Raw genomic sequence first — 16,478 nt, 5'->3', positions numbered from 1 at the left:
TTCCCTTATTGTTCGTGTACAGTATGGTAACAACAAAAAGTGATTAAATTTGTTGAGGATTTGGGGACGTACAGACTGCGAAGTTAACTATGCAGGATTGTAACCTTTGGCTGTACCAGTCGCTCTAACCTTGCTGTACAACTAGTCGAAATGAGCTTGGATACGCTTACGTTTTTACATCCTGCTTCACCTCTATGCCAGAGTGAGTCTATGGCGACGAGTGGTGTGCCAGCTTCTAGGTTAGCCATTACCAGATATGCTCAGTGAGTGACAGATCTGCAGAACATGCTGGCCATGGCACAAGTCGAACAGCCTCTGTATCGAGGTAGATGAGGACGGGCAATATGTGGTCTTGCATTATCTTGCTCAAAGATAGTGTCAAAAAGCGTTCGAAGATAGGGAACAGCCATCGGCGTTAACGTCATAAATATAACGGCTGCAGTCCGAAATGGCGGTTGGGTGTGCCAAATCTCTTCACGTCGTCTACGCACTGACAACCCGTGCCACCATGCCAGATGCTGGACCCTTATAATGGTGACGAATACAGTCTGGCAGCTTTTTTTAATTTTTGTTTCCTCTTCAGAGTCTCCATGCACGGATGGAACCATCATGCTATATGTAGCACCGGGACCCGCTTGAAAAGACGAAGCGTTGGCGCACTTGCATCCTGCACCGCTGTCGGCGCACTCCTCTCAGCTGCCGCGTCAAGTTAAGCCACAACAGTAGTCGTCTGACAGTGCGTAGCGCTCTAGACATCGTCACGCTGTCTGTCGTTGCCAAATTCTGACATTTGCTAGTAGACTTTTCTTCTCCTTACACGAGGAATGACACGATCTTCTCACAAATAACGAATATTAAAATGCCATTCCAGACTGAGAAACAAGCTAAATGATCTTTCCTTACACTCAAAATGTAGATGACCTTACTGCTACTCACTTTGTACGGTTGCCGTCAAAGACTAATCATTTGTATATCTACGCGTATTCACTGGCGAAAGATAAATTGTAACACAAAGAAGGAGCTCTGCGAAATAAACGGAATTTGATAGGTCTGTTTGTACATCTGAAAGAAGATATTTGTTCACATTTCGCTAATAGCGCCACTATGAGGATACAAATCAGGCTTGCATTAAATGCACGCTGCAACGGTCGTGAGCTTTAGTTACCTTTAATACTGGAAGTGGCGAGTCGATGTAAGTCAAGAATGCTTTTGGCGCGACAAAGCAGCCTTTACCAACACCTCACTAAGTTTGAACAAGGCCGTGTTAATAGGGTTACGACAACGTGGATGTCATTCCGCGATTCTGCAGAAAGACATGGTAGAAATGTAGCCACTGTACATGACGCTGGCAGCGGAGGTCACGAGAATGTGCGGCAGCAAGAAGTCGGGGTCCAGACGATCACGTGGCACTTTTGAGAGGGAAGGCCATCGTGCTAACAAGGGAACCTCCCCATCGCACCGCCCTCAGATTTAGTTGTAAGTTGGTACAGTGGATAGGCCCGAAAAACTGAACACAGATTAACCGACAAAACAGGAAGAAGTTGTGCGGAACTTGGAAAAAAATAAGCAAAATATACAAACTGAGTATGAAAAACGGGTTCATGACTTCGAATCGGAAACAAATCGGCAACCCCTGGAGTGGGTACAGACAACCTCTCCTCCGAAGAAAAATTTCAAATCTGCACTCTCGGCCTCAGTCATGGCGACGATCTTCGGCAGTTACTGGATGATGATGATATTATTGTTGCAGTAAGACGCTGGCCCCGACGTCCTCCAGCAGACTGATACTATGTGGGCATAGAGGCCCTCCCAGTAAGGTGGAGTAAGGCCGTCGAGTTGAACGGAAGTTAGGTTTGAAAATAGTGTTTTGTAACCAGAAGAATGGGGAATAATGTGGTGTACTTGATGTCAGCAAAAAACGTGTTGCATTACTTATTCAACGTCCCTCATATTTATACGTCAGTTGTACATTTGTTGCATGTCGTCTTCATGTTGGCCAGCAGCGCAAAGTTTGGTAAAATTCGATATTGCAGTTTCGGAGTACTTAGCTGTAACCACTTGAGAATGACTAAACAGTTGAAAGTACAATAGTAAATTTTGTGAAGCTGTAGTTTTTACAGTCAACCGTGACTTTGATGACTCTGAAGAATATTGTTAATTGCCCTATTTTTTCACTTGTACTAAGACGTCTGCCTTTAACGTGAAGTGGCTTGTCGGACGACACATAGCACGTGTCAGGATATTACGAATTTATAACATTTAATCTTATTTCGTTACTTGTTTTCGTCTGCTGCTTGCTTTTCTAGAATTTAAATACAGCACATAGAATATTCCATAATAGCTCTAAAAGACTAGTTCGTATTCTAATTTCTTATACGTGTTGTAGACATTGCTAATATGCATAATGACGAGTATTAATTTGTACATCCTAAATAACGCAAAATTGATGTACCTGAAAGACATCTAAGAATTTTTCACAAAACATTGCTACTTTTACGGTATTTTCCCATTAGAAGTAGAATCTGAACCTTCCCTGAACAATAATTACAATCTTTCTCCAAATTTTTTTCTTGCCCATTCAGCGTATTACTCAACTTAAAAAGTGCAAATTCTTTAATAGAATATCGGAATCATGCACTTTCTCTGGGGACTTTCTATTATTTAAAAAACACACTCTGCGCTCAGCGTCCTGTATGACAGTCTCATTCCTGACAGTACAACGTGGCTTCTATCTCAGAATTGTTTGTAGTTTGTTCAAGGACAGTTTTGGCCTGCATAGAAGCCACTGAACCGATCGTGTCGTTGATGCTGGGCTGCACGATGCAAATAACATTAGAGTGTGCTTCCATTAATTTATGGTTATCTTTTGTTATATAATGAGTACTTACGCTTTGCTAATCGGTTATCTGAGTAAATAGAGAATTATGAAGTTTATAGTGTCCCGTTTATTTTTCTATTTTTACTTGTGTTAGTAGTGGTAGGCATACTTAAGTATGTATAAAATTTAAGCTATTGATATACTTCATCATTTATTTCTGCCATATATCGCTCAGTTCTCCGAGCACCTGTGATTGTGTAGTTCTGAAACCTCACAGAATCGTCGAGTCTGTGTTAACGTGAGGAGCAGAAAGCGAACTGTGTCGATTAAATCTATTTTCTTAGCATAAGCTGAAGATTTACAGTTTTTCACTAATTTTCAGTTAATGTTGCGAAAGATAGTTCCCCTTGCAATGAGATTTGCTCCACAGTTCCTACAGTCAAGTGCTCATACCAAACTTCCCAAAGCCAATTATAATCACGTCAATACAATTTTAAAGTAAGAAGCTCCTATGAAGTGCAATTGGATCTGCAAACAAAAGATTTACGTACTGAGTCACTATACTTGCGTAAGTGATTTTTGATAAAGAAGACTATCATTGTAGGGAAGACTCACCACTGTCTCCGGTGTGACATTGTATTTGTTCTTCATACTGGGCATTTTCTGAAACAAGAAACCGGATTGTCAGATTAACATACATAGCATCAAGACCTTATCCTAAAAAACAGTAAATTTCGTTAACACAGAATCAGTATTGAGAAAATTTAAAGTAGCGACATCTGAAGCTGACTGCAGAACGATCATACTGCCGCCAACATACACTTCGCGGAAGGACTAAGAAGACAAGATACAACAAATTAGTGATCATACGAAGGTATAGACACAGTCGTTTTCCCTCGTTCTATCTGCGGGTGGAACAGGAAGGGAAACGTCTAGTAGTGATACAGGCTGCACTCCGCCACGCACTGTGGCTTGCAGAGTATGTATGTAGGTGTAGAAGGTAGAAATCTGCGTCCAGGAACAGAGCAAAGATCGTGGAACGTCGGTTGTACATGCAAGTGTATCGCCGGAATGTGTTGCGTGCACTTAGAATTAAGTAGATGGTAACATACGACTTACCATATGAATTTATTAGTGGTAAATGATAGCCGACAAAATCAAATTCTCAATTATAGGGGTCGTCGAACATTCAAAACTATTCCCACAGATCACTTAGCTAAAATGCGACAGATATGACGTCAGAGTACATTACCTATCAGAAGCAAACTGTTTGTGCAATAAGAATCTTTTGCTCCTCGAAACGAACTATTCTTCCAATTGGTTTTATGGAACCCGCCACGAATTTCTCGCATGAGCCAATCGCCAACCTCTTCATCACACACCTAGCACTTGCACCCAACATCTTCTATTATTTGTTGTAAGTATTTCAATATCCGTCGATCCGCGCCGGTGTTACCCTCTACAACCTCTCATGTACCAAGGAAGTTATTCCTTGTTTTCTGAACACATGTCTTATCATCACGGCCCTTCAGTGTTCTCCACACGTTCCTCATCTCTCCGGTTCTACGAACAATTTCCAAATTTCTTATCAGTCCACGCAATTTTCAACATCTTTCTACACCACCGCAACCTGTAGTCCAACATTCTTTTGTTTATGGCACCTTTTTTGAGTCATCAGTCTTCTGGGTGATTTGATACGGCCCGACACGAATCTCACTGCTGTGTCACGTTCTTAATCTGAGTATTATTTGCAACCAAATACTTCAAATTGCTCTGATCACTATGGGACTTAACATCTATGGTCATCAGTCCCCTAGAACTTAGAACTACTTAAACCTAACTAACCTAAGGACATCACACAACACTCAGTCATTACGAGTTGCAACCAACGTCCTCTCTTATTTGCTGGATGTATTCCAATCTCAGTCTTCCTATGCAGTTTTTACCTAATGCAGCTCCCCCTGGTAAATTGGAAGTCATTCCCTGATGTCTTAACAGATGTCCTATCATCCTGTCCTTTCTTTTTCTCAGAGTTTTCCATATATTCCTTTTCTTGCCGATTCTCCAGATAACCTTTCATTCTTTACCTTATCAATCCACTTGAGTTTAGCCGGTTCTAGGCGCTTCAGTCTGGAACCGCGTGACCGCTACGCTCGCAGGTTCGAATCCTGCCCTGGGCATGGATGTGTGTGATGTCCTTAGGTTATTTAGGTTTAAGTAGTTCTAAGTTCTAGGGGACTGATGACCTGAGAAATTAAGTCCCATAGTGCTCAGAGCCATTTGAACCATTTGAACCACTTGAGTTTCAACATTTGTCTGTTGCGTCATATCTCTAATGCTTCGATTCTCTTATGTTCCAGTTTTCCTGCAGTCCACGCTTCACTGTCATACAAACCGTGTTCCAACCGTTCATTCTAAGAATTGTATTCCTAAAATTAAGACCTGTATTTCACACTAGCTTACTTCGCTTAGCTAGGAATGCTCTTCTTACCTGTGTTAGTCTGCTTTTTATGTCCTCCTTGCTTCGTCCGTCGAGGGTTATTTTGCTTCTAAGGTAGCAGAATTCCTTAACTTTGTCTATTTTCTGGTCACCAGGTCTGATGTCAAAGTTATCGCTAATCTTATTTCTGCTACTCCTTATTATTTTCATTCTCCTTTGGTTTACTATCAGTCCATAGTGTGTGTTTATTTGGCCGTTCACACCATTTAACAGGTTCCACACCTTCCTCCTTGTCACTGAGAAAGCGATGTTACTAGCGAATCGTCAAATATAGGTATATCTTTCACCCTGAATTTCAGTTCGACTCCTGATAGTTTCTTTTATTTCCGCTGTTGCTGCTTCCTTCTTCGATTTTTAGGTCGAAGAGTGGGGCGGAACATGGCAGCTCTGCCTTACAACCTTTCTATTTCAAGCACTTCATTCTACTTCAGCCATTTTTAATTGTCGCTGTCGGTTCTTGTACATGCTTGTATTGTATATTATCCGTGTTTCCCTATAGGTTATTGGTATTTTTCTCAGAATTTTTAACATCTTGCACCAATTTACATTGTCGAATGCTTTTTCAAGGTTGACAAATCCTGCGAATGTGTACTGATTTTTCTTAATTAGTGCTTCCATTATCAAGTGCAAAGTCATAAGGGCCTCTCTGGTGCGTTCAGCTTTCCTAAGGACGAACTGATCATCATCTAACAGATGCTCAGTTTTATTTTCCAGTCTTTTTCTGTATATTGTTCTTGTCAGCAACTTCAATGCGTGACCCGTTATGCTGATTATGCAATAACTCTTTGTTCTCTGCCCCTACTATCTTCAGATTCTAACACGGAATCCGCCAAATCTTCCATATTGACTCGCACTTCGTCTTTCATCACGTCAATAGTTTTTCCCCGTTCGTAGAGGCCATCCATATAATCTTTCCACCTGCCCGCATTTTCTCTTCCTTTAACGGTGGAATTCCTCTTCCATTCTTTGTGTTGATGCATTTGCCTTTAAACAGGAAAGAAGTGAAGCATCAGTCGCTATTCAGTCTGAACTTTAGTGTAGATCTAGATTTCAGCTCATCTTCCCTATTTGAATTGCATCATACTCGCTGTGCACAACGATTGCAATGGAATGTAGTCTCATGAAAAGACCTTTGCTTTTAATTTCATTGGAAGTTTGGACTTTTCCATATGCCGAGTCAATCCTTCACACGTTCATGTCTTTTTCACTTTCTTTGCATTTTTCCTGCAGCCATTGAGCCATGACTTCCGTGCACTGGCTAATAGTTTCCTTCTTTAGTGACTTATATTTCTGTGTATCTATCTTTTACTGATTATTTTTATACTTCCTTCTTTCGTCCATCAGTTGATGTATTAATTCTGTTACCCAAGGTTATATCGCAGTTATCTTTCAAAAAATGGCTCTGAGCACCATGAGACTTAACATCTGAGGTCATCAGTTCCCTAGAACTTAGAACTACCTAAACATAACTAACACACACATCCATGCCCAAGGCAGGATTCGAACCTTGCGACCGTAGCGGTCGCGGTACCAGTCTGGGGCGCATAGAACCGCTCGTCCATACCGGCCGGCAGTTATCTTTCTTGTGCCTATATTTTTCTGTCCAACTTTTATGATTCGCTTCTTTAGGAACGTCCACTCCTCTTCGATTGGACTGGCAATTGTGTTAGTCATTATCGCAAAATCTACGACTTTAGTGGCCTTCAAATGCACATCATCATTCCTCAGTATCTCCATCGCCTTTTTTATCACACTGGTTCTTTCGGTATATTAGCTTAAACAGCAGTCTGCTCTTCATCATTAGTAATTTGTGATCTAAAACTGTATCTGCTCTTGGGTACACCTTCTAATCCAACATGTGATTTCGGAATCTCTGTCTGACCATGATGTGATCCAGCTGGAATCTTACCGTCTCTCCAGGCTTTTTGCAGCTATACCGGCTTCTCTTATTAGTTATGAACAACTTATTCACTGTTACCATGTGAAATTTATTGCAAAACTGAATCCTTTCACCTCTTTCGTTTCTATTGCACCCACGACATTTTGATTACTAGTCAAAGACGCTACCCCTAGACCATGGTCACGAACTTATAGCACCAAAAAACTTTTGCCGGGATCATAATGAAGAATGAGACGCTAAGTCATTTATCATGTAATTTGCAATGATTTGGAGGCTTTCTGTACGACAAACGCTGTAGCAACTATGTGCATTGGCTATGAACAAGTCAATGTTATAACAAAGAAGCCGCTTTCTAACAAGAACGCGATATTCCAAGAAGAAACTGTGTTACGTTTCTCTTATGGCAGTGTTCGATGAACATGGAAACAAAGATCATCTTCCTTGACCTACTAAGCCATGCAACATAATCTAGAATTCGCAGTCGGCTTTAAAGTCAAAGAATCATATACATATCAGTCTTTCATCTGAGGAAGGTAAGGAAGGCACTGTTTTTCAACATGTACGGTTTATTGACTTCACTTGTGTAGTAGTTATTTGTTAATATTACACCCTAAAAGCTATAGGAATTTATTTTATTGAAGTAACAAATAAAAAGTTGTATGAAAAGCAAAGCGCAACACACTGACGTTTCAACTTACGTAGTACTACTGCATGCTCTTATATTTGCCTTCTTACCCCCACCCCTTCTCTCCTTCGTCACCCCCACTTCCCCCTCCGCCATCACTCGATCAAAATCGGTGACTTGGTCTCGTCGTTGAGGTATCCGCTTTGAATCTCACCCGTCTAGATATGTGCACCCCACAGCACTTCATTGTGATAGGTGGAGAGTGTGAGGAAAACGTTTCGTCGCTACTGAAGACCAACACGGACAGGGTAAATGCTTTATTTCTATGTGTTATTGAGTCACGGTGATACATCACACTTGAGATGCTGTGGAAGAATATAAACTTCGTCTCTGCATGCAGTTTCACTTTCTTCATCCCCTTTATTCTATTATCGACTGTAACGACAGCAACACAACACCATTAGCACAAACATTCATTACAGTGATACATAACACTTACTTGTGTTGCAGACGGATCGGTCAATGACTAACGAGAGGATGGTACATATCCATCCCACGGATGTTACCTAGCAACATGCGATTCCTACGTTGATCGAATGCTCACTAAGTACAAGATCGTGCGCGCAATTGTGTGTGTGTGTGTGTGTGTGTGTGTGTGTGTGTGTGTGTGTGTGTGTGTGTGTATGCAGTTAGCTATATCGTCAGATGAATATTGTGTGTGTGTGTGTGTGTGTGTGTGTGTGTGTATGCAGTTCAGTTAGCTATATCGTCAGATGAATAACACTCAAAAATCACCTACTGTGCGCCAGCACAGATTCGAGATCCAGCTCCGAAAAACAGCGACAACTTCAGAGGATACGGAGCAGATAGGTGAAAGGCCTCAGAATAAGCAGGTTGGCAGTGAAAGCTGCGGTGAGTGTCGGAGACAGCCCGAGTACAGAGCCGGCACCGGCTGTCGCCACAAGACAAAAGGTTCGCCTTGAGAATCATCTAGTAGACGCCTGTCTTCCTCTTAGAATAAAGCCCCAAACTGCTGTTCTTCTCGTTTCTGCTATCGCTTGAGGAGGAAGTCTGCTTTAATTGAAACAGGACTGTCGTGATAAATTTTCATTTCGCATCCATTTTCCCAAAGCCCATAAAAATACCAAAACTTAGTTAATATACAGGCATTCTCCTCTGTCTCCTGTATCTTCACGCTTATTGAAATTCTTTCAGTCATATCAACTTGATGTCTGGAAGGAAAAATAATTTTTTTCTCTAAAATTTATTGGAAAGACAAACTTTAGCTGCACGCGAAATCGACGGAAATAGTGGTGCAGTAGTTTAGAAACTGAGCACGTTTGAAAGCAAACACACTGTTTAAATTCCTCGAAATCATATCTAATTTTTTCCAGGGTCGAATTAAACTTGGTGCGATACTTGATGTTATTTCAGTGCTGAAATCGGTTATTATTCATCAGTTCTTGGGATCAGATCCATATATCTTTCTCTGAAAATCGTTAAGTAGGTCTGCGTGCGAATTTTGGTGGTACATAATTCAGGTAACGAATATTGTGATATGATATATTGTCAGTATGATAACCTTTGGATTCTGTCTGGCAGATACGACAGCAGACGGATGTTTGACTCAGCCAATAACTGCTTTCATATGTCAAGAAATGTATGGGTCTCTCTCAACTGTGATGTGACGTTATATGCCTCGAAATTAAATCATTGGTTCCCAGGAGTCGCATAGAATAGAGACACAGGCAATAAATCGCTATATGTATGTGTGCAGTGCTGTATTTTTCTAAAGTGGTGTTGCATGTTATTCTTAGATCATGTTCTGGTTTAAAACTTAGGCATTCCCATTTGGGCAAAAAGGTAGGATTTGATTTTGTATTTGTGAGTCGTATTATTGATATATCGTATGATATGCATTATTCCTAAATACATTTAACTACCCTGTTCTAGTATGACGCTATTGCATTGTTTATTTTTATTGAGAACACGGTAACTTAAATAAATGCTACGACAAACAGAAACCCTAATTCTATATGAGTACACAGACTGATCTGTTTTCCTCGAAATACCTAGCTCAAGAGATTTCTCGATCGAGTGAAATTAGATCGCATCGATTCTCGAATGTTTAATATTTTTTCCTACGTAATAGGTACACCCAAGTGGCCTACGAATTCTTCTCTGTTTCACAATTTTAAGCAAGTAGTTTCTAATCGCACATACATGTAATTTATTTATCGCATTGATTGAACTTCTTCCCGGCATTAAAAGTGTCTTCGAATTAGCTCGATTTATTCCACTGAATGATTCTGATAGCTATTTACTTCGACTAAGCTACATTCTTCAAAAAATTATTGTGTTAACAAGAGTGACATCTAGCTTTCCGCTTAGCAATCGTGTATATCGATATGATCTAGACATTTAATATTCCGTCCTATTTTTCCAGTATGCTACAGTGCGTCAACGAGTGTACCAGTAATTTTCAAGCGAGACACTCGTAATCAGGCTCACACAATCACACATGTCTGTAGTTAGTGCTCGTTTCTCTTCGGACGTGAAAACATCCATATAAGGTTATGTTGCGTCAGAGTAAGTGGTTTAAAAGAAACCTGTTATGCGCCGTCATATAGGTATTAAAGTAATTTACATTGTGTTTCTTTATTTTAGAGAGACCACACCTTTGCAGCTAGATTGCTCCAGAGGCACAATTCTGTTCTGTTAATAGCACACTCTCAGACATATCAAATCGTACAAGCAAACGCAGGTGGATAGTACGTTGTCATTATTCTCTCTGCAACGAACCGGTACGACAAAAACAAAGATTTATTGTACAAAAGCAAAATCGTTTTCAAATTCATATTTCCTTGTACGTTTTTCATGCTGCGACTGTAGCGCAAATGACAGCGAGATCAGAAACATTCCTGAAATGCTGCTCAAGTAATACAATAGATAACTTTTATTTTCTGGTTGTCTGGGACCTTACAGCTCAGTACATCTCTGATTCCCACTCTTCATCACGAGATAACTTTTGTTTTCCTTACATTAGGGTTATAAATTTTCCACATACAGTACGGGACAAGGCAGTAGAATCCATTTGTCACTGTCAGTTATATCTCGACGGAAACAACGAGGTAAATTCTCCAAACTTAAATTTTCCTTGTGGCTACACCTTCACGACGAGTTGGAGTATGCAATAAATCTTTAAAATCATTTTATTAATTGCGTATACATAATTTAAAAACGAAATGTGAATGTTGCTTGTAGTAGATAAAAATAATTTAAATAATAGTACACAGTGTAAACAGACGGAAGTACCTTTCGTAACTCGTTGGACAGTTGCAGGTACAAAGACTTCACGTATGCAGTGGGGCGTGACGTTCCTGCTTCTCTGTGTTCGCTACCGGTCGTTGGAGATAGCTATTATGAGCGGTTGTGTCCAAGTGTAGCCCTGCCAAGTGTCTTCAGTTATTGAAATACCAAGTAAATGAATGCATGGGGTCTGTTCTTGTGGACATATCCGGAAAAAAAACAGGCACCACGCATTCATATAACTGCTTCGCTTACAATGGCAATGGATACACCTTCTTCATTGTGGATGCACAAGTACGGGCGACTTCCTGTGGGAATCTCAGAGTAGAGAGCATGAAGGAAATAGACAGGTAGTCCTTTCCCCCATCTGCTCCTATTCCCCTCACCCCCTGGTTGCTCCTCTCCTCTCCCATCCTTGCCCCCTGCCACGTCTTCACTGTTGTGTCCCCCCTACCCTCCATCTCTACACCCTTCATCTCCTTTCCCAAGGTGGCTTCCATATACTCCCCCTCCCAGATGATGCCCTCTTCCCATCCATTTATCCCTCCTATCAACTCTGATCCTCACCCCCCCTCCTTTCCACCATCCTTTTCTTGGGCTCCTTCTCCCCCCTTCCACTCTCTTTTTGCCCCACCTACCCACTCTCTACCCCCTTCTCTCCCCCGAGTCCTTTAGCATTTCCCTCTTGCGTCTGCCCTCCCCCCCTTATAAGTCCTCTCCCTCCTTTGGTTTCCCCCTCCCTTTCGTATTTCTTCTCCTCCGTCCTTGTTTTCCCCCTCATCTGTCCAGGTCCCCCCCCCCCCCCCCACCCTTGGTTAGGGTGTGTCACCTTTGTGCCGACGTTTTCGTGCAGTGTTTACAGTGAGTGTTCAGTGTTGTGTGTCTTTTCGGAAGTGTTGCGAACGGACATTATGCTGTTGCTAAGTGTGATTTTTATGTCTCTTGTGAACAGAAACCAAACTGTCGCCATGTTTTTTAATTGTCTGTTTACTACGTTACTTGTCTGATTCCTGTTTATTTTATTAGCATTGCCAAACCTTGGCTTTATGTTTTAACTTTCCCCAATTTTTTCACCGTTTTGCAATTGAAGTCACCGTTTTATCGCCTTTTTATTGTTTCTTATCTTCTTCTTATGTTTTAAAAAGTCTGTAGGCTGCAGAGCAGCGTAATAAGCTGCTGCCAGCCCGCCCCATTTGGGGGGAATCGAAATTAAATAAAGGAAAAAAAATAGACAGGGAGCGCAGATAGATGGCGCTCGGTGGGAATGTGGGTCGAGCATGAGGCACACCAAGATTGTCTATGCAGTTGCGCTAACATTGTGGTCGGGTGGTGCACAGGTTAACGCACTTGCCCGGTAAGCGGAAGATCCTGGGTTGGAGTCCTGGTCCGGTGCACATATTTCAGTCGTCGACGCTGATTCAGCGTATGAAAATTCCAGATTAAAACTGAGTGCCGGACCGAGACTCGAACTCGGGACCTTTGTCATCCGCAGGCAAGTGCATTCTTCCAAGAGTGCTGGTTCTGCAAGTTTCGCAGAAGAGCTTCTGTAAAGTTTGGAAGGTAGGAGACGAAGTATTGGCGGAAGTGAAGCTGTGAAGATGGCTCGTGAATCGTGCTTGGCTAGCTCAGTTCGTACCGGCAAAGTAGCTAAGTGTGTTCGGTCAGAGAGCTGGCTGCTCTCTGTAATAAAAAAAAAAAAAAAAAACAGAGTGAAAGGATCAACAACGAACTTCAACGGATGTGGCTCAAATGGCTCTGAGCACTATGGGACTTAACTTCTGAGGTCATCAGTCCCCTAGAACGTAGGACTACTTACACCTAACTAACCTAAGGACAGCACACACATCCATGCCCGAGTCAGGATTCGAACCTGCGACCGTAGAGGTCGCGCGGTTCCAGACTGTAGCGCCTAGAACCGCTCGGCCACTCTGGCCGGCTCAACGGATGTCATGTGACGTCCGCTACGACCAAACACAACGAACAATAACGAAGCCGGCCGGTGTGGCCGAGCGGTTCTAGGCGCTACAACCTGGAACCGCGCGACCGCTATGGTCGCAGGTTCGAATCGTGCCTAGGGCATGGATGTGTGTGTTGTCCTTAGGTTAGTTAGGTTTAAGTAGTTCTAAGTTCTAGGGAACTGATGACCTTAGAAGTCAAGTCCCATAGTACTCAGAGCCATTTGAACAATGACGAAGAAGTGAAGAAAAAAGTTGGTAGAGCACTTCCCCCTGAAAGGCAAATGACCCGACTTCGAGTGTCTGTCTGGCACACAGTTTTAATCTGCCACAAAGTTTCATATCAGCGCAAATGGTACTAACAAATATCTTTTTTTTTCAGATACAAAACTTTTTATGCTACTGAAATAATAATTAAATCAAGACCCTAAGCTGTCGACAGGCGTTGATATACATCAATGTGGACAGTTGAAAATGTGTGTCCCGACCGGTACTTGAACCCGGGATCTCCTGCTTACTTGACAGACGCTCTATCCATCTGAGCCAGCGAGGGCACAAAGGATAGTGCGACTGCAGGGATTTATCCCTTCCACGCTCCCCGTGAGACCCACATTCCCAACTTAATGCCCACACACTACATTCGTAGTGCCCCTGCCCACTACACTCATTACTCGCGGCAGACAATCTCACCGAGTCCCGTAAGAGTTCGGACAATGCGTGTGCATCCAGCACAGAAGAAGAAGATCAATGGCTGGTCAGTCTTAACTATATGAAGATGGTATCTGTTCTTTCGGAACATATTCGAAAGAGCAGGTACCATCGGCGACCATGCAGCTCTCTTAGAATGAAATGATAATTAAATCAAGACCCTAAATTGTCTTTCTGCACATTCCTAGAAGAGTCACCAATACATTGCTTCCTCTGACGCATACCACGAAAAGAACGTGAAGATAAAATTAGGGAGATTCGAGTCCACACAGAGTGTTACAAGCAGGAAATGAGACAAGTGAGAGTGATACACAAAATACCCTCCTCCATACACCGTAAGCTGGCTTCCAGAGTAAAGATGTAGTGTAACACCATCTTAAAAAGTTGGCGATTTTTTTCTACTAGAAGTTGCGTTCTACATTTTTGCATCATTGCAAATTTTGTCTGGTGGCAAGTTGAACAGTTTCTATCGTATCGGCAATGGATCGATAACCTCTCACGGTTTACTACCCAAAAGCGTTCAGAGGTGTAGAGGTCTCACAAGTGACACATCACAGGTTCCTTTTGCTTTTAATTTTAAGTAAGATATTAACTTACTTTTTACCGATATTTGCAGGTCTATGCAACTTCCGTTTTGCATTATTGCTTATTTGTATGAAATACTGTGCATATATTCTGTTCAGAATATCAACTTAGGTCACCAAAGTTAATAAACAAGGTCTTAACCAGTAAGTGATTGCGACAGGCGCTCTGTTCTTCCACCTTCCAGATGCAAAGTGGCTCCAGTCTGCAAAGCAGGTATGTACCAGGCTGGCGCGGCTGGGAAGGCTCGGAGCCCGTTCAAGGCCTCTTTCTGTAACAATATCGCCACTCGCTTTCAGCTGCTGGCCTTCAGCGCAGCAAAAACGCTCCACATACACGCTCGCCGCGCTTCCGGTTGGCGGGCGTCCACCGTACCTTACCACAAGCTTCTGGCCACAGGTGCCTCAGGTGTGGTGCTGAATCCTCAAAACTGGGTGCGACTATTCTGAGCCTGACTTCATTCACCACATCGGTCACGGGACCGAGGTTTTATTGAGGAAAATCCGTACAGAATTCTCCCCTGTTCTTTGCGGACTGATTCCAGTCTAGTACAGTAACTCTCATTCTCTACTAATTTTACCCGACTTGTTCATGATTTCCTTGAAGTAAGCAAACGTGTCGATGTTATATGAAGGCAATAAATTCTTTATTTGTGTGGCCGTAGTGTCCTTAGTTGCTTTATAATTCATGAAGGTATTTCTGATCCGTCGTTGCAACTACAAAAATGCGTGATTTTGTCACTAGATGCGTTTCGCTCTATTGAGATAAAGCATCATCAGTGGTCTGTAACTAAGTTCATTTACATTCTGATTTGCTTTTTAAATAAAAAACAGTTCGTTAAGAATAGGTTGGCTTTTACTTTGATTTTTCGGCTGATTTCTCGCTTGAATCGGGTAATGCCATCTAGACACTGATAATTTTCGTCTACTTTTTAGATGTTCTGCAGCAACATGCATTGTTGTGAGAAATGCATAGTGCCGCAGAACATCTAAAAAGTACACGAAAATTATGAAGTGTCTAACATAGAAAAACGATGTAAGCGAGAAATCAGCCAAAACATCACCGTAAGTATAAACCAACCTATTCTTAACGAACTGTTTTTCGATCTAAAAAGCAAATCAGAATGTAAATGAACTTAATTACAGACCACTGATGGTGCTTTACCTCAATAGAGTGAAACGCGTCTGGTGAAAAAAGTCACGCATTGACGTAATTGCAACGACGGTTCAAAAATACCCTCATAAATTATATGAAGGTAGTTCCATGATTTCTGTGAAAGAATTGAAAAATCCGTTAGTCACGTCCATATTTGTGAGCGTGTGTCCAGCCGTGATAACAATTTCATTTCTCTGCAAACTATTAAGACGACTCACCTAGCTGCCTTTATTTTGTTCCCCCGCTGATAGTCTTATGCACGCACGTTACCTACACTTCAGTCTTACAAAATCAAGAAACGCAGGATTCTTGTAATACTAGTGTTGAAAGCTTAAAATGTTTTCCGTCTGCAAATGATTGTTGCAGATCACTTAAAGTGATTAGTGTACCGTGCTGCATAGAAGAAAAGAACAACAGCTCCCTCCTCCGATTACTAATTAATATCATTTGAATATTTTAACAGCTGTAAGGATCAGATCTAAATGGAATGTGAGGAATCTGTGCCAAAATTGGGGACTAGTTATTTTTAAATCAGTAACCGTATTATATGGTTGAAGATGTACGTAGATTCAATAGTACTGCACTCAGTTAACCGAGAGTGCTGTGCGCTATAGCATTAAATAGTTAATATTGTACTTCAAGATACTGTACGAAACTGAGAAAAATAATTCGTAAAATTCTCGTTTTAGCTGAATGAGTGTACTATTCTGTGCATGAAAAACGGGATGTGACAAACGCATGAGCGGATGGGTAGACTGATTGATGACTGTTGACCAAGAAGGGATGCGGAAGAATGTTTCTGTGCTGAGTGTCACAACGCTTTGGCGCACGTTGCATGATCTTTCGCATATACATGTGGTCGTGGGTTACTCATAGAGCCAGGATGTTACTAGAATCCAAATAAGATTCCAATAACGGACAAACGT

At 41.8% G+C, this 16,478-nt stretch overlaps 1 protein-coding gene across 4 annotated transcripts in view; it reads right to left on the bottom strand.

The window, feature by feature from the left end:
• The window catches only part of LOC126334706 (sodium-dependent nutrient amino acid transporter 1-like), a 209,384-nt gene that overhangs the window by 112,511 nt on the left and 80,395 nt on the right, over positions 1 to 16,478 (bottom strand). For all 4 annotated transcript variants that reach the window (XM_049997214.1, XM_049997216.1, XM_049997215.1 and 1 more), the window contains exon 2: positions 3,434 to 3,481. In XM_049997214.1, coding sequence (XP_049853171.1) covers positions 3,434 to 3,478 — 45 coding nt within the window. In that variant the 5' untranslated portion in view covers positions 3,479 to 3,481. The remainder of the gene's footprint in view (positions 1 to 3,433; positions 3,482 to 16,478) is intronic.

The sequence above is a fragment of the Schistocerca gregaria genome, chromosome 2, assembly GCF_023897955.1.
Source record: "Schistocerca gregaria isolate iqSchGreg1 chromosome 2, iqSchGreg1.2, whole genome shotgun sequence".
Classification (NCBI taxonomy): Eukaryota; Metazoa; Arthropoda; class Insecta; order Orthoptera; family Acrididae; genus Schistocerca; species Schistocerca gregaria.
This window is presented reverse-complemented; position numbering and strand designations above follow the sequence as displayed.